This window comes from Hyla sarda, chromosome 1 (genome assembly GCF_029499605.1).
Source record: "Hyla sarda isolate aHylSar1 chromosome 1, aHylSar1.hap1, whole genome shotgun sequence".
Lineage (NCBI taxonomy): Eukaryota > Metazoa > Chordata > Amphibia > Anura > Hylidae > Hyla > Hyla sarda.
The window spans coordinates 384,930,826-384,952,502 of record NC_079189.1 but is presented as its reverse complement, the minus strand read 5'-3'; the positions used below and the strand labels follow the sequence as shown (position 1 = coordinate 384,952,502).

General features: G+C 41.2%; 1 protein-coding gene across 1 annotated transcript in view; it reads left to right on the top strand.

The window, feature by feature from the left end:
• The window catches only part of LOC130307998 (cryptic protein-like), a 57,108-nt gene extending 43,811 nt beyond the window's left edge, over positions 1 to 13,297 (top strand). The window contains exons 2-6 of the mRNA XM_056552209.1: positions 7,423 to 7,475; positions 9,049 to 9,195; positions 10,448 to 10,562; positions 10,739 to 10,845; positions 13,094 to 13,297. Coding sequence (XP_056408184.1) covers positions 9,126 to 9,195; positions 10,448 to 10,562; positions 10,739 to 10,845; positions 13,094 to 13,200 — 399 coding nt within the window. The 5' untranslated portion in view covers positions 7,423 to 7,475; positions 9,049 to 9,125 and the 3' untranslated portion in view covers positions 13,201 to 13,297. The remainder of the gene's footprint in view (positions 1 to 7,422; positions 7,476 to 9,048; positions 9,196 to 10,447; positions 10,563 to 10,738; positions 10,846 to 13,093) is intronic.
• Positions 13,298 to 21,677: the final 8,380 nt, after the last annotated feature.

Here is a 21,677-nt window from a genome sequence, read left to right as displayed (position 1 = left end):
CCCCATCATCACTTGCATCCCCCTTCCTTCATCATCACTTGCACCCCCCATCATCACTTGTACCCCCCTTCCTCCATCTTCACTTGCACCCCGTTCACCCATTATCACTTGCACCCCCTTCCCCCCATTATCACTTGCACCCCCCATCATCACTTGCACCCCCTTCCCCATCATCACTTGCATCCCCCTTCCCCCCATCATCTCTTGCACCCCCTTTCCCCCGTCATCACTTGCACACTCTCTTCCCCCCATTATCACTTGCAACCCCTCATCATCACTTGCACCTCCCTTCCCCCTATTATCACTTGCACACTCCCATCATCACTTGCACCCTCCCTTCCCCCATTATCACTTGAACCCCATCATCACTTGCACCCTCCCTTCCCCCCATTATCACTTGCACCCCATCATCACTTGTACCCCCCTTCCCCCATTATGACTTGCACCCCCCATCACTTGCACCCCCCTTCCCCCATCACTTGCACCCCCATCCCCCATTATCACTTGCACCCCCATCATCACTTGTACCCCCTTCCCCCATTATCACTTGAACCCCCATCATCATTTGCACCCCTTCCCCCCATTATCACTTGCACCCCCATCATCACTTGCACCCCCATCATCACTTGCACCCCCCTTCCCCCATTAACACTTGCACCCCATCATCAATTTCACCCCCTTCCTCCCATCACTTGCACTCCCCCTTCATTACTTGCACTCCCCATCATCACTTGCACCCCCTTCCCCCATTATTATTTGCACCCCCCTTCCCCCCCATTTTCACTTGCACCCCCATTCCCCCATCATCACTTGCATCCCCCTTCCCCCATCATCACTTGCACCCCCCTTCCCCCATCATCACTTGCACACTGCCTTCCCCCATTATCACTTGCACCCCCCTTCCCCCCATTATCACTTGCACCCCATCATCACTTGCACCCCCCTTCCCCATCATCACTTGCACACTCCCTCCCCCCCATTATCACTTGCACCCCCATTCCCCCATTATCACTTGCACCCCCCATCATCACTTGCACCCCTATCATCACTTGCACCCCCTTTCCCCCATCATCACTTGCATCCCCCTTCCCCCATCATCACTTGCACCCCCCTTCCCCCATAATCACTTGCACACTCCCTTCCCCCCATTATAACTTGCACCCCCCTTCCCTCCATTATCACTTGAACCCCCCTTCACCCCATTATCACTTGCACCCCCATCATCACTTGCACCCCCGTTACCCCATCATCACTTGCATCCCCCTTCCTCCATCATCACTTGCACCCCCATCATCACTTGTACCCCCCTTCCCCATCTTCACTTGCACCCCCGTTCCCCCAACATCACTTGCATCCCCCTTCCTTCATCATCACTTGCACCCCCATCATCACTTGCACCCCCTTCCCCATCATCACTTGCATCCACCTTCTCCCTTCCCCATCATCACTTGCACCCCCCTCATCACTTGCACCCCCTTTCCCCCCATCATCACTTGCACACTCTCTTCCCCCCATTATCACTTGCAACCCCTCATCATCACTTGCACCCCCTTCCCCCTATTATCACTTGCACACTCTCATCATCACTTGCACCCTCCCTTCCCCATTATCACTTGCACCCCATCATCACTTGCACCCCCCTTCCCCCCATTATCACTTGCACACCCCATCACTTGCACCCCCCCTTCCCCCCATCACTTGCACCCCCTTCTCCCCCATTATTACTTGCACCCTTCATCATCACTTGCACCCCCCATCATCACTTGCACCCCCCTTCCCCCATTATCACTTGCACCCCCATCATCACTTGCACCCCCTTCCCCCATTATCACTTGCACCCCCATCATCATTTGTACCCCCTTCCCCCATTATCACTTGCACCCCCCTTCCCCCATAATCACTTGCACACTCCCTTTCCCCCATTATCACTTGCACCCCCTTCCCTCCATTATCACTTGAACCCCCCTTCACCCCATTATCACTTGCACCCCCCATCATCACTTGCACCCCCGTTACCCCATCATCACTTGCATCCCCCTTCCTCCATCATCACTTGCACCCCCCATCATCACTTGTACCCCCCTTCCCCATCTTCACTTTCACCCCCGTTCCCCCATCATCACTTGCATCCCCCTTACCCATCATCACTTGCATCCACCTTCCCCCCATCATCACTTGCACCCCCATCATCACTTGCACCCCCTTACCCATCATCACTTGCATCCACCTTCCCCCCATCATCACTTGCACCCCCATCATCACTTGCACCCCCTTTCCCCATCATCACTTGCACAATCTCTTCCCCCCATTATCACTTGCAACCCCTCATCATCACTTGCACCCCCCTTCCTCCTATTATCACTTGCACACTCCCATCATCACTTGCACCCTCCCTTCCCCCCATTATCACTTGCACCCCATCATCACTTGCACCCCCCTTCCCCCCATTGTCACTTGCACACCCCATCACTTGCACCCCCCTTCCCCCATTATTACTTGCACCCTTCATCATCACTTGCAACCCCTCATCATCACTTGCACACCCCTTCCTCCTATTATCACTTGCACACTCCCATCATCACTTGCACCCTCCCTTCCCCCCATTATCACTTGCACCCCCCTTCCCCCATTATCACTTGCACCCCCATCATCACTTGCACCCCCTTCCCCCATTATCACTTGAACCACCATCATCATTTGCACCCCCTTCCCCCCATTATCACTTGCACCCCCAATCATCACTTGCACCCCCATCATCACTTGCACCCCCCTTCCCCCATTATCACTTGCACCCCATCATCACTTTCACCCCCTTCCTCCCATCACTTGCACTCCCCCTTCATTACTTGCACTCCCCATCATCACTTGCACCCCCCCTTCCCCCATTATCACTTGCACCCCCTTCACCCCCATTATCACTTGCACCCCCATCATCACTTGCACCCCCATTCCCCCATCATCACTTGCATTCCCCCTTCCCCCATCATCCCTTGCACCCCCTTCCCCATCATCACTTGCACACTGCCTTCCCCCCATTATCACTTGCACCCCCTTCCCCCCATTATCGCTTGCACCCCATCATCACTTGCACCCCCCTTCCCCATCATCACTTGCACCCCCCTTCCCCCATCATCACCTGCACACTCCCTTCCCCCCATTATCACTTGCACCCCCCTTCCCCCATTATCACTTGCACCCCCATCATCACTTGCAGGATGATTAAAAAAAAAAAAGTTTTTCTCACCTAAAGCGCTGGCAGGGATCTCCTGGGCATCATCATCACTTGCACCCCCATTCCCCCATCATCACTTGCATTCCCCCTTCCCCCATCATCCCTTGCACCCCCTTCCCCATCATCACTTGCACCCCCCTTCCCCCATCATCACTTGCACACTCCCTTCCCCCATTATCACTTGCACCCCCATCATCACTTGCACCTCATCATCATTTGCACCCCCTCTTCCCCCCATCATCACTTGCACCCCCCCTTCCCCCATTATCACTTGCACCCCACTTCCCCACCATTATCACTTGCACCCCCCTTCCCTACCATTATCACTTGCACCCTCCCTTCTAGCTTCCCCCTCTGCTCTGCAGATTCCAGGATGATTAAAAAAAAAAAGTTTTTCTCACCTAAAGCGCAGGCAGGGATCTCCTGGGCAGCATAAGCTGGCTGCGTTCTTCTCCCACTACAGTGCAGGCACCGATGAGTGATGTCATCGGTGCCTGCGCTGCGTGCGTGCGGGCAGAGGTCACAGGTCTCCTCTCAGGTCCTGCAGCTCACACTGAGAGGACGATTTAACTGTGAGTGCAAAAGTGGCGCAAAAATGAATTTTCACATATTTTAATATTTTCAAAGCAGCACAAGAGACCTTTGAAAATGTGAGGAGAAAAAAGGTGTGAAGAATATCGCTGGAACAGAAATTACAGTAGTTTTTGAGAATCTCCACCAGTGTTAAATTTGAGGTTGTTTGATCATGCCTTCTAGTAGACTTTTTTGTTTTCATGGTGTTTTTTTTTTTTTTTTTTTCAGAACATGGTATGCCCTAGGTATGGCATTTTTTCAAATGTATGAAAATAAAAAACACTGGGGGAGATGCTCAAAGAATTTAGAGCCAAAAAAAATCAATTTCGCGCGAAAAGTATCGACCACATTTTAAAAGAGCTTTGTGCTTTGGTTTACACTGTTCACGTCAGTTTTGTAAAAGTGGGTGTGTCCACGTATTGTCTGTTGAAGGGTGAGAGTCCAGTTTACATCAAAAATTTCACCCCAGCTTTTTGATAGTGTAGAAATCACAGAAATGGTTGTAGTTTTATTGTATTCAGGTTTTTTTTCTTATTTTTTTTTTTTTTTTTTGGGAAACGGTATTATTTGAGTAATTATTAAAAAAAAGAAATAATTATTATTGAAAAATGTTCTTAATTTTTTTTTTTTTCTTGGTCACTGCACCTGTACTCACATTTAAGCTCAGAAATGTTTTATTTATACAGTTATTGCTTGTCTGGGCACTAGTAACCATGGAATATTTTGTGAGATATTTTCTGGGATGTAACATTTTTTTTTTCCATGGTGTTTTTTTTTTTCAGAACATGTATGCCCTAGGTATGGCATTTTTTCAAATGTATAAAAATAAAAGAAAACACTGGGGGAGATGCTCAAAGAATTTTGAGCCAAAAATAAATACATTTTGCGTGAAAAGTATGGACCACATTTTAAAAGAATTTTAAAAGAATTTTCTGGGATGTAAAATTTGCCCCCAAACTCGGCAATTTTTGTGCAAAAAAATCCAATATGGCTGCAACAAAAAAAAAAACATTTTTGGCGATGAAAAAAAAACGAAAGTGGCACAAATATGAATTTTCACATATTTTCATATTTTCAAAGCAGCACAAAAGACCTTTAAAAATGTGAGGAGAAAAAAAAAAAGGTGTCAATAATATCGCACAGAAATTACAGTAGTTTTTGAGAATGTCCCCCACGATGCACAACACAATGCAATAATCAGTGTGAACATCATAGGCCCTCATTTACTATTCTAAACCCGACTTGTTTTGTTGGGTCTTTTTGGCGCATCTTTGTCTGCGACATAATGCGACATTTTTTCCCGACGGACCCGATGTGGATTCTCCCAAACCCGAAAAAGGGGCGTAACCCGACATTTCTGAGCTTTCCCACATATTTATAAAGGTTTCCAACTCGAATTTGTTGAATTGTTGTGGATTTTTTCCCGACAGCTCAGAGGAGTTGGAAACCAAAACCTACAAAACCCACGTGCGACAAACAGGATGCGACATAATAATAATTACCAGGGGAAAAAAGCAAGATAGACTTACAACCAGATTTTCTAAGTAAATGAGGGCCATAGTGTTTATAATAAGCAACAAGAAGGTTTGTCTGGAGGAGACCTGGGGCATTTTATTTGCCATTCATCATAGTGAAGTTTCATTGTGCACAAAGGACAGGGTGGGGTAGGAAGACAGGAAAGAAGGAGTAAAGACATGTTAATGCCCCTGAAAGGCATTTTACTTAGGGGTGTGGCTCCACATTGCATCTCAAGTACTAAACTGTTTGTAGAAGGTGAAGTTTAGTCTCTGTCAGCCTTGGCCAAGTTCCTGGTTCCTTCTTCCATTTACCAAGTTGATTGTAAATTGCCTAACCAAGCTCTGGAGAAATGCAATATATAATGTAAGTATTTCCCGACTGGGAAGACTTAATATTGGTCTTAACATTTTGAGGATTTTCTATATTTCGGCCGAGCAGGATTTACAGAGAAGACGTGTCAGGAGTATTTTGTATTACATTATGCTATGTCTATGGATTTAGTCTACACACTGATCTAATATAATCTCAGCAGAAGGAAGCTGCAGCAGGCTCCTCAGATATGTAATTATTGTGTAATTTGTGCATGGCTCTATATCATCGTCAGATTTATAGCTTGTAGCAAGGAATAGCAAACATTAGGCCTCCACAGCTTTCGTGTGTGTGTTTTTTTATTTTTTATTTTTTATTTTTTATTTTTTTTTTATTTATTTTTTTGCATTTTTCCCCCTATAGCCAAAACTGTCATTTTCTGTTTATCAATAGGGGTTTATCAGATTTATCAAAACCTGTCCAGAGGAAAATTTGCTGAGTTGCCCATAGCAATCAATCCGATCACTTCTTTTATTTTCCATAGGCCTTGTTAAAAAAAAATTAAGGAAGCGATCTGATTGGTTGCTATGGGCAACTCAGCAACTTTTTTCTCTGGACAGGTTTTGATAAATCTCCCCATAAGTGGCTAAAATTGTAAACCCTCTCTTCAGATTTTTCTTTGCTTTTGGCCTATCTATTTGTGGGCTATGGCTTTTGCTTAAAATAAATAAATAAAAAAATTATATTCATTTGGGATGGATTTTGGGCCCTAAATTTCTTAGTTCTATGGCATTAAGTCAAATTAATGTTTGTGTGAGCATACAGCCATTTGACCATTGAGGTCAATAGAATTCAGTATTTTAAGATCTAGCTGTTTTTGTGGCCATTTTTAAGGGTGTGTTCACATGCTAGTAACTAGCTACGGGTTTCCCGCTGTGGGAAACCCGCTGTGAGTTACGCTACCATTCATTTGAATGGGTCCGCGGACAGTCTGCAAATCTGACATTATTGCAGACTGTCTGTGGACCCATTTAAATCAATGGTTGCGTAACTCACAGCAGGCAACTCGCGGCTAGTAATAGCATGTGAACGCACCCTTAAACTTTAAGAAGGTCTGTTCTGGAAACATAGCCGTACACCAGTATATAGTAGACTGATAAGTGTCTGTTTGTGGCGATCTGTGGTGCTGAGCCCTTCAGCTCTATGCAACTGACAGAGAGAGCCAAGTACAACACTAAGGCTGGGTTCACACTGTGGAATTTCTGCCGGAGATCAAGCCGACGGCGCTAGGACAGAGCGGACTACATTGTTGTCCCCATAGATGGCAATGCATTTCTGAGCAGATCTCCCAAAAGATCCACCCAGAAATTCATGGCAGTCTATGGGGGCAGCAATGCAGTCTGCTCGGTCCTAGCGCCGCCGGCTCGATCTCAGGCAGAAATTCCACAGTGTGAACCCAGCCTAAGTTATCTCAATCAGTCTCATAGTCCTGAATAGAGCTGCAGCATGGGACTCTATGGCTATGTTCACACGCCAGAATTTTTGCATGGAATTACTAATGAAAATTCTGCATGAATTTATAGCCAAAACATTACAATGGGATTTCAGTGTCCCATTCACGTCGCAGAATTTCCTTTGCAGGAATTCCATTGAAGTGAATGGGCAATTAATTTATCCAGAATTTACTGCACAATTTTTGTGCAGAACTTCTGCCTTGTCAACATAGCCTTAGTTACGTATGTTTGGGTTTTTATTGCTGAAAAAATCCTCAAACTTGTTTGTTGTTGCAGGTTTCTGGCCAGCATCATTGTGTCTACAGAGTTGTTTCTCAAGTTTACCCATGGTAAGTAAAGCCTTCTTTATAAATTGCCCATTTTCATATTACTTTGAAACTTTTTTTTTTTTTTTTTTCCATTTTCCAAAGTTGGATAATTCCAAGCAGTAAACATAGCTTGTTTGCTTATGCCTGTCACTACATCATCTACTACATAGGTAAAAAAAATTCAATCCCGAACATATATTTAAGGCCTTATGCACACTTAGGGTGTGTTCACACTGAGGAATTAGAGAGAAATCCTTGCATAAAAATTCTGCAGTGGGATTTACTATTTTATTTTTTATTTTTATTTGCGTGGAATTAACACGGAATTCCACACAGAATATAGAAGGAAACTGTTTTTTAGTTTTTTTTTTTGGACTACAACCACCAATTGGTTGGAATTTTCCTTTTTTATTAATATTTCTTGTGCAGAATTTCCGCATGAATTTCACACAAATTCCGTGCGGAAACTATTTCAAGAGGAACATTATTTATCATTGACTTTAATGGACTTCTGCTCGCGTATTCTGCATGAAGAATGAACATGAGCAGCATTTACGCAGTGTGAACAGTGCGGAGCAAAATACAATGAAGTCAATGGCAAAGCAGATGTTAATTATTTCTAAGCAGAGAATTCAAGAGGAATTACTTGAGTAAATTCCTCTTGAATTATTCAGTGTGAACGCACCCTTAAATAATATAGATCCCTAACTTGCAGGGGATCGACCCCCTACTCTGTGTCTTCGATTCTATGGGAAGGCACACAGAGGATTTTTCTCACGCTTTTATATCGAGTTTGTTAGACAAAAAAAAATGTTGCTTGTTGCTGTACATTAATTCACTTCACCTGATGTATAGTCCCATTGCTAATCTATCATTATGCATGCAGCAGTGTTACAGGATCAAAGTAATCACATAATGGGAGTATCAATATCCACCTAGTTTATTTACTTTGCAGAAATCTAGCAATAACCCACTGGGCACAACTGGCTGTTTCTGCCATAGGAAAAGGCTTCTGCCTTGTTCACACAGTGGGATTTTCACTCGGAAATTCTAATGCAGTAGAGCCCCTTGTTTTCAATGGGATTTTGGTGCACTGTGCACACGGCAGAATATCTGTAACTGAAACATTTGATTTCGGCGTCTGCAGAAAGAGAAGACGTCACAGTTCTTTATGCGGAATCTGCAGGCAAATGCATTGTCATCTATGGAGAGGTCACGTTTTCTAGCTGTCCTAGTGTCAACAAGCTCTGCTGGTGCCTGCTGTCTGCAGAATTTTACTGGAAATTTTCTGGCCAATAAATCTTTTTCTATAATGTGATGGAACATACCACTTGGTTTTTCCATCAAATTCACCCACATAAAGAGTTCATTGAAGCAATACAGCTTGGTACAAAATGGAACAATTAAATGGCCATTGGTGTGAACCCTTAGGTTGCATTGACAACATATCAAAAAACAGGCAGGTGTGCATACAGCTTAATTCTATATGTCAACATAAGCACAATTTAATGTAAGCAATCTGTATTTTATTTTTATTTATTTTTATTTATTTTTATTTATTTTTTTTTTTTTTTATTTTTTTTTTTTTTTATAGGAAAATCATGTGAAGGTTTATTTTGCCATAAAGAGAATTTGTCACATACAAACCTTAGTTCCTATATAAATCAGCTTATGAGCAGCTCAACCTCGGAGAGTCCAGGAAAACCTGCAAACAAAGTGGCCTTCCAAGGAATCATTGAAAGTAAGTGCACCTGCTTATGTATGTAGGGGTGAACGATGTCTGGCTGGGGGTTTAGTTAGTATGTGTGTAAGGCTATGCATACTAATACTGGTTAATAAAAATGAATTTTAAATGAACATAGTTTAACAATTGTTACTTTTAGTTTCCTGAAAGCTTACATTTTTTGGATATATTATAGATTAATGTATGCAGAATAACTTTCCAATAGCATGTTGTTAATAAAAATGCTTCTTTCTATTTAATTTTCCACTTTGAAAATATGACCACTAGGGGTCTCCCTGCCAGTATTTTTTTTTTTTTTTTTTTTTTTTTTTTTAATAGATTTCAGACTCATGCAGGAGTCCTAAATCTCAGACTGCAGACGGAACACAGACAAACTCACCACTGTTCACTGCCAGGGAGCAGTGTTGAGCTTGTCTGTGTCCCGGTTGCAGTCTGAGATTTAGGACTCCAGCATGAGTCTGAAATCTACAATAAAAAAATAAATAAATTAATTAAATTACTGGCAGGGAGACCCCTAGTGGTCATATTTTTTAATAACATGCTATTGGAAAGTTATTCTGCATACATTAATCTACTATAATATATCAACATTTTTTTTTTTGATGAAAGTTACTATTTAATATTGTATGAGTTCTAGCTGCTCTATTGACCAAAAATTGAAACCTGCTCAACAATCAGCGCTCATTTGGTACCATATTTGTAAAGTATAACAGATAAAAAAATAAACACTTTTTTAAAAAAAGCAAGCTAATTACGTGCTTGAGAAAAGACATCAATTAATATAGTAATATGAGTGAAAAATACACTTGCCGTAGATCTAATGTCATCATATATTAAGGGAATAAGTAGTTATTGATATTTAGGTTTAATTCATTGTTTACTGTTACAGTTACAATATTTATGGCATATGTTTGATAAAAGTAATCTACAACGTGATTGGAAACTGTTGTAACTGAAAAATAAACTAGGATATCTAAATTAAAGAATTTTTTTTTTTCAAAAGACAGCCAACTCTTTCTAAAATGTCGGCCATCAAATAATACTATGTGAGCAGCAGTTTTTTCATTTAACTCAATAACTAGAAAAAATCTATTTTTTTTATTCATTTTTTGTACAAAAGAGGGCCAAAAAAAAAAAAAAAAAAAAAAAAGAAAAAATGTGAACATTGCTGCAAAAAAGACCTCCAAAAACTGAGCTTATGAAACCTTGAAATGTATTTTAATCAGTCTTTTAAATTTCCTTCCAATAGGTCGCAAACTAAACAAGAAATGTTGTTACAATGGAGGAACTTGCTTTCTGGGCACATTTTGCGTCTGTCCAAAGCAGTACACCGGACGTCACTGTGAACATGAAAAGTGGCCTCTGTAAGTTTTGACTCTGCATATAAAAAATGGTATTTTAGGGGTCACATGTATTTGGGGTTCACAATTGAGGGTAGAATTAATATATATATATATATATATATATATATATATATATATATATATATATATATATATATATATATATATAATATTAATTTACTGAATTTTATTTTTAGACACTGCCATGGAGGAATCCTCAATGGAGAGTGGATTGTTCAAGGTTGTTCTTTATGTAGATGTTTCTCAGGAGAACTTCACTGCTTGCTCCCTGCACCAGAATGTGGTAAGTAAAACTCTTTAGTAGGAATATATGCAAATCCCTTCTTTCTAAAATTGTTCTATACAGGATGAAAGCACATTTAGTATGAAGGGCCCATTCACACAGCACAATTTTTTTTTTTTTAGCAGAATCCAGCATAAATATTCTGCTGCAACATGCACATGGAAGAATTTCCGCAGTGGAAATTCTAATTCTGGACTCCGCAATAAGAATGAAGGTGTTCATTCTTTCAGCGGAATCCTCTCGTAAATGCATTGCCTTCTATAGAGGCAATGCATTTCCGAGTGGTCCTAGCCCAGACTGACTTGTCGGTACCTTTCAACAAACCGATATTCTGCCATCTGAATGAGCCCTTAGGGTCCTTTTCACAGGCTGATTATTGCATCTATCACCACTTACTTATGCCAGTTTACTTGGCCAATTATTAGGAATGTGCGGTCTCACAAGTGATTCACCAGGTCACGTGGTGAGATGTGATGCCGACACAATTTTTATACAACATAAAAGGTTATGCTATTGGTAGATCAGTGAGTGTAGCACCTCGTGTAATTCAGTGGGATAATCCCAGGCCACGAACCCCAATAACAGTGGTACTCACCTGGGGTATATCTTGGTATATGCATATCACCCCTCTGTTTGGGGTCAGATGATCTCGGGCTGCAGCCTGCAGGATCCGGCCGGGTGCTCGGTAAGAGGTCGTCAAGAGACTTGGAATAGGTGCAAAAAAGTAAAAAAATTGGTCTGGTATGGCGCTGCCTTTTAGAGATCGGGATGCGGGTTCAGTCTTTTTAGGTATAAAATCTCATTTATTGTTATACATTGAGATAAGACATGCAAAATGCGTTTTGGGGGTAAGTTCCCCTTTTGCAATTGTAATAGCTTACACTTTGCAATTGAAAAAGGGGGATCTTACCCCGAAACGCGTTTTGCATGTCTGTTATCTCAATTTATATAACAATAAATTAGATTTTATACCTAAAAAGACTGAACCTGCAGCGCCATAGCGCACCTATCCCATTCTACCACTGATCCCAGGGCTTTAAAAAAGCCACCCCAGTTATTAGCTGATACCAATGAGGGGACATTATGGTCGACACACATTTCCGCCGCATTGGTTACTACAGTGAAAATGTAATGTGTGTTACAGGGTGCCTATGCAGACAAATGAGTGACCAAGCAATACATGAGTTGACTAAATGAGTGGGTGAGGACTTTCAGTTTGGATTATATGGCATCCAGCATATGCAGCAATGCCAATTTCCAATATTTTAGATACTTGTCCCTATACGACAAGTGCCAAACTTTCAATAAGGAAATATTATAATTGCAATAATCATGAAGTCTGAGGTACTAAATACTATAGTTGTTTATGATCATTTATGCCATCTTAGGCTAGGTTCACACTACGTTTTGTAACTACGGTTCCCGTATACGGCTGGGAGGAGGGGGGCGGGGCTTAATCGCCTCGCCCGCACTCAGCCGTATAGGGGAACCGTATTTAATGCATGTCTATGAGCCGACCGGAGTGAACCGCAGCCTCCGGTTGGCTGCGTTTTTGGCCGTATGTGGTTTTCCGACCGCAGGCAAAAACGTGGTCGACCGCGTTTTTGCCTACGGTCGGAAAACCGCATACGGCCGAAAAAGCAGCCGACCGGAGGCTGCGGTTCACTCCGGTCGGCTCCTAGACATGCATTAAATACGGTTCCCCTATACGGCTGAGTGCGGGCACCGCGATTAAGCCCTGCCCCCCTCCTCCCAGCCGTATACGGGAACCGTAGTTACAAAGCGTAGTGTGAACCCAGCCTTATAAAGTGATGTCATATTGCTCTATCAGATAACACCTGTTTTTTAAAGATGTTTTGGCTATTACAAGACATGCCATTGTTTTTCTTTTCTTATACAACCCCCTTAAGATTTAAGTCAACTATATTGAATCGTTATACTAGAATATTTGTGTGTGTGTCAGCAAACAGAAGAAATTTAGTCTTTCCTTCAGACTGTTTCCTGTATATTTGCATTTGTTTAAATGAGGCCCTGCAATGACACAAAAGAATCGGCTTTCATAACAAAAAGGCAAGGATTGCTATTCATACATAAACCTGAATGCCCGGGTGTTACCTTGTTTTGGGTAGATGCATTCTTGACTTCTGAACCACTTGCGTAATGTGAAACAGGGCTGATTGTTTGCTACTTGTATGCATATATGGTATTTGCAATCATTTTATTTTATTTATTTTTTTCCTTTTTTTAGAACAAGAAAAATTTGCCATGAGATCCTCGGGGTCAAAGTTACACCGCTGCTGTTTAACAGTACTTGGATTGACACTAATGATTTTTTTGCTGTGTGCGGGATTTTAAAAAATGCTTGATGGATACCTTTTCTGTATTCTGCACTTTTAAAGATTTTCCTATTTGCAAATGAGATTTGGTTGCATAGAATTTACATACCTCTAATGAACATTTGAACATCGCAATGGAAATATAATTAGTTCCCTTGACGGCCGGAACATGAATCAATTCTTCTATGTCTACCAGAGAACTCAACAAACAGCCAGCGCAGGTCCTCTCTCCGGTACCTGGAAACTGGCTCTAGATCAATAGGGATGAGTAATTTGTTGATATATTACATTCCCAAAGTGTCAAGGTGAATATATCTAAATGTAATACAAAGCTGTAACCTGCTTCTGAGCCCAGCCGGTCATGTTGGGTTCATGTAGAGAAATAGTAGAGCTAAATGAGTCCTAACTCCTGGATTGACATTGTGATAATGTCTTTAGTTTACATATAGCCAAATTTAGCAATATGGAGGGAGATTTATCAAAACCTGTGCAGAGGAAGAGTGGTGCAGTTGTCCATAGCAACCAATCAGATTGCTTCTTTCATTTTCCACAGGCCTCTTTAGAGGCCTGTGGAAAATGAAAGAAGCGATCTGATTGGTTGCTATGGGCAACTGCACCACTCTTCCTCTGCACAGGTTTTGATAAATCTCCCCCATTAAGCTCTAAATGTTAACAAATTTTAATTTTTTCAAACTCCGACAATGTACCATTGGAGCACTGCACCATCCTTCATTTGCAAATATAAATGTTTTCCATATTTAAAATTTCCACAAACTTTAAATGTTTTTGTCTGTCATAGAAAACGGGCATTCTTCCACAAATGGATAGATTGTAAACGTGTTTAAAAGATTTAAAAGATGACTGAATTATGATATTTTATGCTGTGAAAAAACTTTTTTTTTTTTCTTCATGGCCTATAACCATGCATTCTTCTAAATGCATTCTATTTTAGATGTGTAGAGGGGTAGCAACTATTTATTTTATCTGTCTGACAAACACCATTTAGAAATGTGGTGAGACCAATGAATAAGCACTTATTAGAATAACATAAGGTTGTATATATGTAGCGTAAAGGGGTTGTAGATATGGCTGGAAATGCTATATATTAAAAAAGAGAACTTGCCTCCCCTGAACCCCCGCACCTACCCAAAGGAACTAATGAGTTGGTACCCTGCCTTTTGGACAACACATCACAGGAAAAAGATAAATCTAAACATCAGCTGCGGGGGTTCTGCTTGAGTAGCGCAACTTTCTTTTTTTATTTGCATAGCGTTTTCAGATATATATATATATATATATATATATATATATATATATATATATTAAAAAAAAAAAAAATTATAATCTCTGGACAAACCCTTTTAAAATGCATGGTGACATACAGTATGTTAACATAGTTGGTTTCACTTTCAAATAATTTAACTAATGTTTAAACCTTCAGGCTATATGTGCACAGTACTTGGTTGCCATTTTGGTCCATATTTTTTACCAGAAATGGAAACTTTTGTGTCTCAGGTCCACCCCTGGCACCACCAAAATAAGCTGAAAACAAGGAACAAAACACTGTGCACAAGGCTACCGCTTAATGCTAAACGTTTTATTTTTATTTTTTTGTTAAAACTTAAGTTGTGTGTGTGTGTGTGTGTGTGTGTGTGTGTGTGTGTTTTTTTTTTTCCCCCTGCAAAAGACAGCACCATTCCTTGTCTGATATTGCTGCTCAGCTCCACTGAAATTACTTGAAGTTACTCCACAATATTTTAAGATATTTTAAGTGTTTATCCTTTTTTTTTATGTTATATATCCCCTTTTATATTTCATATTGATGACATGGCTATCATATAATGTAATAAAAGAGGATGTGTTCTATCATTCAATTGTTTTATTAGTTTTCATTATGTCATACACACTTATAGTAAAGTTGCACAATTCTAATCAAGGAAGCAATAGTCAATTCAGGGAAATATGGCTCCTACAATAAAAAAAAAAAAATGTAAAACCTCTTTTGAGCAAGTTTTCATATGTTTACTTTCATATGTTAATGTGATAAACCACCGGTGTATGGTGGGACCACAGGTGTAGTGGACTGAGTGGTGGGATCAGATGGTATTAACCCCTGGGGCAAGATGTTATTAAACCCTAATGTTCGTGACACCAGGATGTGGTTGTATGGTGTAGGGCACCGCCAACAACAACCCAAAACGGCCAAAGCAGGTTTTGATGCAACTGGAACTTTACTGAAGAAGGCAGTAGAACAGTCTTTACAGTATGACTTCCACAGAGGTGACCAGGACATAGGGAACCTCTCGGGCTTGCTTGGAATTGTGGTGACAATAATGATGATGCAGGCCACTGTGCTACTGTAATGATTTTGGTAGAGACTTGACTTGTAGACATAGAAAACTTACAGAGGAGATGTGGCTGCAGACTGGTAGGCTTTGGCCTAGCTGTTCTTGACTTGTTTGTACAGGACTTGTGCATGCTTTAGTGTCCAGGCATAGAGCAGGAAGTAAAGAGACCTAGTGTGGAGACTACAGCCCCCTTTATATCAGGGGGCTGGACTAAAGCCCATTGGTAGCTGGTTGCCTGTGGATACCTGTGCCTCTGGAACTCAAGTGATCACATGATACCCAATCACATGCCCTTAGGAAGGGTAAATATCCTAATAACCTTTGCACATAATTAATCTTCACTTTTACAATACTTATAATAAACGTACATAAATTATAGAGATGAGCGAACTTCCAGTAATTTGATTCGTCATGAACTTCTCGGCTCGGCGGTTGCTGACTTTATCCTGCATAAATGAGTTCAGCTTTTAGATGCTTCCGTGGGCTGGAAAATGGGGATACAGTGCTCATTTATGCAGGATAAACTCAGCAACTGCCGAGCCGAGAAGTTCATAACGAATCTCTAATAGAAGAGAAGCTCATCTCTAATAATTAATATACAATAGAATACTATAATAATGACCAAGGGGGACCCTGCAGGAGAGCCTTGTGGACTTGAGGGACTCTACCTGAGGGGACTTTAGGAATGTACAGAACTTTGTTCTGTACCGGGACACAACATTGTGTGTCTTCTCAGACATGTTACCAATACAAGGCTAGGTTCAATCAGTGTTGGTGCTCAATTCAGGGCTCAGTGATTTATTTATATTTTCTTTATTTTAAAAGATTTATGTGATGTGGCCTCAACACAAATGTGAACAAAGTCTGATCAGTTTACGGGAAGTAGAAAACAAAAATTTGTTCATAGCTTTTCACAAGCGTGTTTTTTTTTTTTTTTGGTGTTTAAAAGGGAACTCCGGTGGGAAACAAATGCTTTCAAATAAACTGGTGCCAGAAAGTTAAAGATTTGTAAATACTTAATCTTTCCAGTACTTATCAGCTGGTGTACACTACAAAGAAAATGGTGTTGTTCTTTCCAGTCTGATTACAGTGCTCTCTGCTAACACCTCTGTCCAGAGTATGAGCAAATCCCCATAGAAAACTTCTCCTGCTCTGGACAGGTCCTGACATGGACAGAGGTGTCAGCAGAGAGCACCGTAATCAGACTGGAAAGTACTACACAACTTCCTCTGTAGTATACAGCAGCTGATAAGTACTGGATGGGTTAAGATTTTTAAATAGAAGTAATTTACAAATCTGTTTAACTTTCTGACACCAGTTGATTTGAAGAAAAAATTTCCACCAGAGTACCCCTTCAACTGATCCCATCTTTTGTGCAGGTAATTAAGGCTTTGTTCACATGGCTAATTAGCAGGATCACAACTAATTACTGCATGCAGCATTACTGTGGTTTACCCCAAATGACTGGAATCACAGAAAAAATGCATCGTTTTTACCAGGATTTTGGCCATTTGCAGCCAAAACCTTTTGCGGTAATTAGTTGTGGTACCGCTAACTAGCCACATCCTGTGAACACAGTCTAAATCCTCATTATCAGCAATACATTGCCCTGTGTAAAGGGATAATGTGCAGCAGATCCAGCAATAATTTGTGTGGCCCAGCCTGAGATTGACTGAGCCCTGTATAAGCTTATTAAACCAGCACTGACCATCGTGCACCCAAATGCTTTATGGTATGCTTACTTTCTACTTTAAAGGTAGGGTCACATGTAGCGCATCTGCAGCATATTTCATGCTGCAGGAAATCCCACTGCAGATTTCACACTGCAGGAAATTGCCTGCGGATTCTTCTACTTGTAGATACACAGGGCTACCCCGCCACAGCCCTAAATATATGGTAAGATTTGGGGGCTGGGGGAGAGCGCCCATAAAACAGTGCGTTCCCAAACAGGTAGCTGTTAACTTTTGGCTGTCTGAGAATTATGGGGGTTGTAGTTAAGCAACAGCCGGAGGCTCCCTGTTTGGGCAGACACTGGCAGGAAGGGTCTGTTCCCATTATGAAAAACGCAGTATGAAGACAGAGCCATACTCATCACCCTGGCTGCAGTACCGCCTCTAATGATGTTGTCATAAGATTCCGGTGTCCACAAAAAGAATAGACCTCTCTAATCCTTGTGTGGATTTTATTCAGAAATGCATTTCCCTCTGAGACGGTGCATTTCCAAGCAGTCTTAGCGCCTGCCAAATCATGCAAATGTTTTCAATATCCATCTGTGTTTTCCAGGTTGACATTCCGCACATGTGAACATGGTCCTTTTATAGTTCACTGTATAACTGAAATGCTGATTCTTGAAGTCAGTTGGATTCTACAAAAAAAAATCTGCGAAACATTAAGTTCTAACTTTTTATTTTTTTACCTACAAGCTGTGATCTGTAGTTTTTATACGTACCACTTTGTAGTGGTAGTCGTAGTTTGAACTTTTTTAATTTTGTAATCTGGGATGTCATGGCACCAATAATCAGCAATTTTGGCATTTCAAATTTATTTGCGTTTACATGTCTGAACTGTATGGGATCAGAACTGTGATTATTTAATATTCCACATGTGTCGGTATCTAATATGTATGTTATTGTTGTTTATTTAATCTGAAAAGGATTTTTAAATATGAGGTTGTTGTCCTGACACCCGATTGGCACACATCACCAAGGAGGCGCACCAAATACCTGTTTAAGTATTGGGAAAGCTATTGTTTTCTGATGCCAATCATTACCAGCTGCTATCTGCAGCTGGCACTCGTTATATGGTGCGAGCCAAGCTTTTAAGCAATTCTCCCTCATGCAACCCATGCCATTATCCCCTTAAGGACGCAGGGTTTTTCCATTTTAATTTTTTCCTCATCACTTTCCAAAAATCATAACGCTTTAAATTTTGCACCTAAAATTTCCATATGATGGCTTATTTTTTGTGCCACCAATTCTACTTTGCAGTGACATCAGTAATTTTACCCAAAAATCCACGGTGAAACAGAAAAAAATAATTGTGCGAAATTTTTTTTTAGAAAAAAATTACATTTTGTAACTTTTGGGGGCTTCCATTTTTACGAAGTCTACAAAATGACACCTTATCTTTATTCTGTAGGTTCATACGGTTAAAAGGATACCCTACTTATATAGGTTTGCGTTTGTATTACTTCTAAAAAAAAAAAAAATCATAACCACATGCAGGAAAATTTATACGTTTAAAATTGTCATCTTCTGACCCCTATAACTTTTTTTTATTTTTCTGTGTACAGGCCGGTATGAGGATCATTTTTTGTGCTGTTCTCTGGAGTTTTTATTGGTACCATTTTTATATTAATAGGACTTTTTGATCGCTTTTTTTTAAAATTTTTTCATGATATAAAAAGTGATCAAAAATACGCTATTTTGGACTTTGGAATTTTTTTGCGCGCACGCCATTGACCGTGCGGTATAATTAATGATATATTTTTATAGTTCGGACATTTCCACATGCGGCGATACCACGTGTTTATTTTTATTTACACAGTTTTTTTTAAATGGGAAAAGGGGGATGATTCTTAGTTTTATTAGGGAAGGGGGTTAAATGATCTCTTAACTTTTTTTTTTTTTTAACACTTTTTTTTTTTTTTGCAATGTTATAGCCTCCTTGCTATAGTGGCTATTTCACTGCACATACTGATCTCATTCACAGATCATTGCCATGCATTGACACGGCAAAGATAAGTGTAATCGGCGGTCGATTGCTCAAGCCTGGATTTCAGGCTTGGAGCAATCAATTGCCAATCGGATGGGACAGAGGTAGGTGAGGGTACCTCCGCTCGCATTCTAGCTGATCGGGACATCACAATTTCACCGCGATAGTCCCAATCAGCTTAACTGAACTGCCTGGAAGCTTTTACTTTCATTTTAGAATGACTTTGAACGCCACGTCTAAAGGGTTAATAGCGTGCGGCACAATGATTGGTGCCGCGCGCTATTAGCCCAGGGTCCTGGCTGTCATTAGCCACCGGGACCATCGCAGTATGACGCAGGGTCACGGCATGACCCACGTTTTATACTGGGACTGGGCGCAGGGCGTACAGGTACTGTATGCCCTGCGTGCTTAAGAGGTTAATATATATATATACATTAAATCAATCTTGTCATTAAGTAAGTAGACATTTAAAAAATGTTTGGTCTTATGTAAAACAAAATTGCAAAAACCAAATCAACGATTTGTTTCCCTTATATGGACCTGTAGTCATTGACCAAATGGATACCCCTGCTCATTCCACCTGCCTATTTAGGGAGACTACCTACCTATGGACATGCCTACCTAATGGTGGAACTACCTACCGCCTGTAGGAGACATAATTAATAGGAAACCTGTCTACCTAAGGGGGAACTACTTACCTACCCAAATTTACTGTGCTGGACACCAAGATAGGGATTATTACCATTTGAGAACTGGGATGAGGAGTTTTATAGAGATAAGAAGGGTAATGGAGTATAAGATGTTGTGCGGTAAATTTTGTAGGATTGAGTCGTGGATGGGGAAGTCATCATGGGGGTTTGTGACTGATGGAGAAGAAAAGAGAATTATTCTGATTAGATAAGGCGACTCCTTTAAATTACTGGATGTTTCTACACTGTAGTATACTACTGTATTATACTACTGATGGACCTTTTCTAAAAGTAGGTAAGTAACCCTGTCCTAGATTGAAGGTATCAGACTTGGTGGCACAGAAACCGGCTGGACAATGAGCAGGGACGTTCTGCTTGGGATGTTTCATTGGCCAGCAAAGTTTCTGACAAACATTACTGATGGCTCCAGCTCTACCTCCTCTGCAGTCTGCAAGCACTGTGAAGAAGGCTGATCTTGGGGGACATACCATTTCTTTTATGGGGGGCCATTAATTCTGTGTATGCTCCTGCCTGCAGTGCAGACCTGTTACTGTCTGTTAAGTGTTCTAAGTGATCTAAATGTTGTTTCACTGTATAATATAGGTTTAGATTAGTAATTTAAGTAGTAATTCAGGCCAGGTTCAAACAATATAAAATCAATCATACAGAAAAGTATATGTAGGTCAAAATTAAAAGAAAAAAACTATTAAATTGCGCAGTTATGTGTAGCAATGTGTGTTATCAAACTTGGATAATTTTGTTTAGTTTTATGGTTGAAAAATTTGAAAACTTGAAAATAAATTTTCATTGCCGTGTTCTGACCCCTATAACTTTATTTTTTCACATACAGAGCTATGTTATTTATTTTCTTGACCTATGAGCTGTCGTTTCTAACTTCACTTTTGTAAAGTTATGACATTTTGATCACTTTTTATTCCATTTTTTTTCTAGGATGTGATGTGACCAAAAATCTGCAATTTTGGCAATTTTGGGGGGTGTCTCAAACTTTTATTAGGGAAGGGGTTAATTCACAATTATTTTTTTACACATTATTGTTCACTATTTATTTTCATTTTTTACTGCAGCCAAAATATGTTTGGTTGCAGTAAAGGAGCAATGATTGGTCGGCACGGAGCACGGTAAGGGACCTCCAGCCGTCCTCTCAGCTAATCGGCATCCCCGAGCTTTCATCGTCTAAAGGATTTATGTCAGGCATCACCGTAGTGTTCGGCATTAGCCACAGGTCCCAGCTATGATGCGCGCTGCATAGCACAGGCAGGGCTGGCCTTTGGGGTGTGCGAGCTGTGCAGCCACACAGGGCGCCATAGCAACAGGGGCGCTGGGTGGCCCACACATCTCTCTCCCCTGCTGTGGCTTATTTTGACGTGCAAACTTACGTCCTCCCAAGACAGAGCAGGGGGAGGTGAAGGAGCTGTGCACGTACGTCCCCTCCCCCCGCTCTGTGTTTTCCTTTCCCCGTGCAAACTTGAAACCTCCTGTGGTAGATGATGTCCTCTGGAGACACAGGAGGGGGGAGGGAAGGGAGCTGTGTCTGCTTTTGTAATGCAGAGCTGCGTCCTCCATGGTGTGATGTGAGATTTCCTCCCCCGTGCAGTGACAGGAGTAGATGCAGCCTCAATCCGCTACACCGATCCCCGGCAGGGTAAGTGAACTTGCAGGGGGGGTTGTGGAGGTGATAAGAGGTGCAGGCGGTGTTATGGGGGTGATGAGAGGTGCAGGGGTGG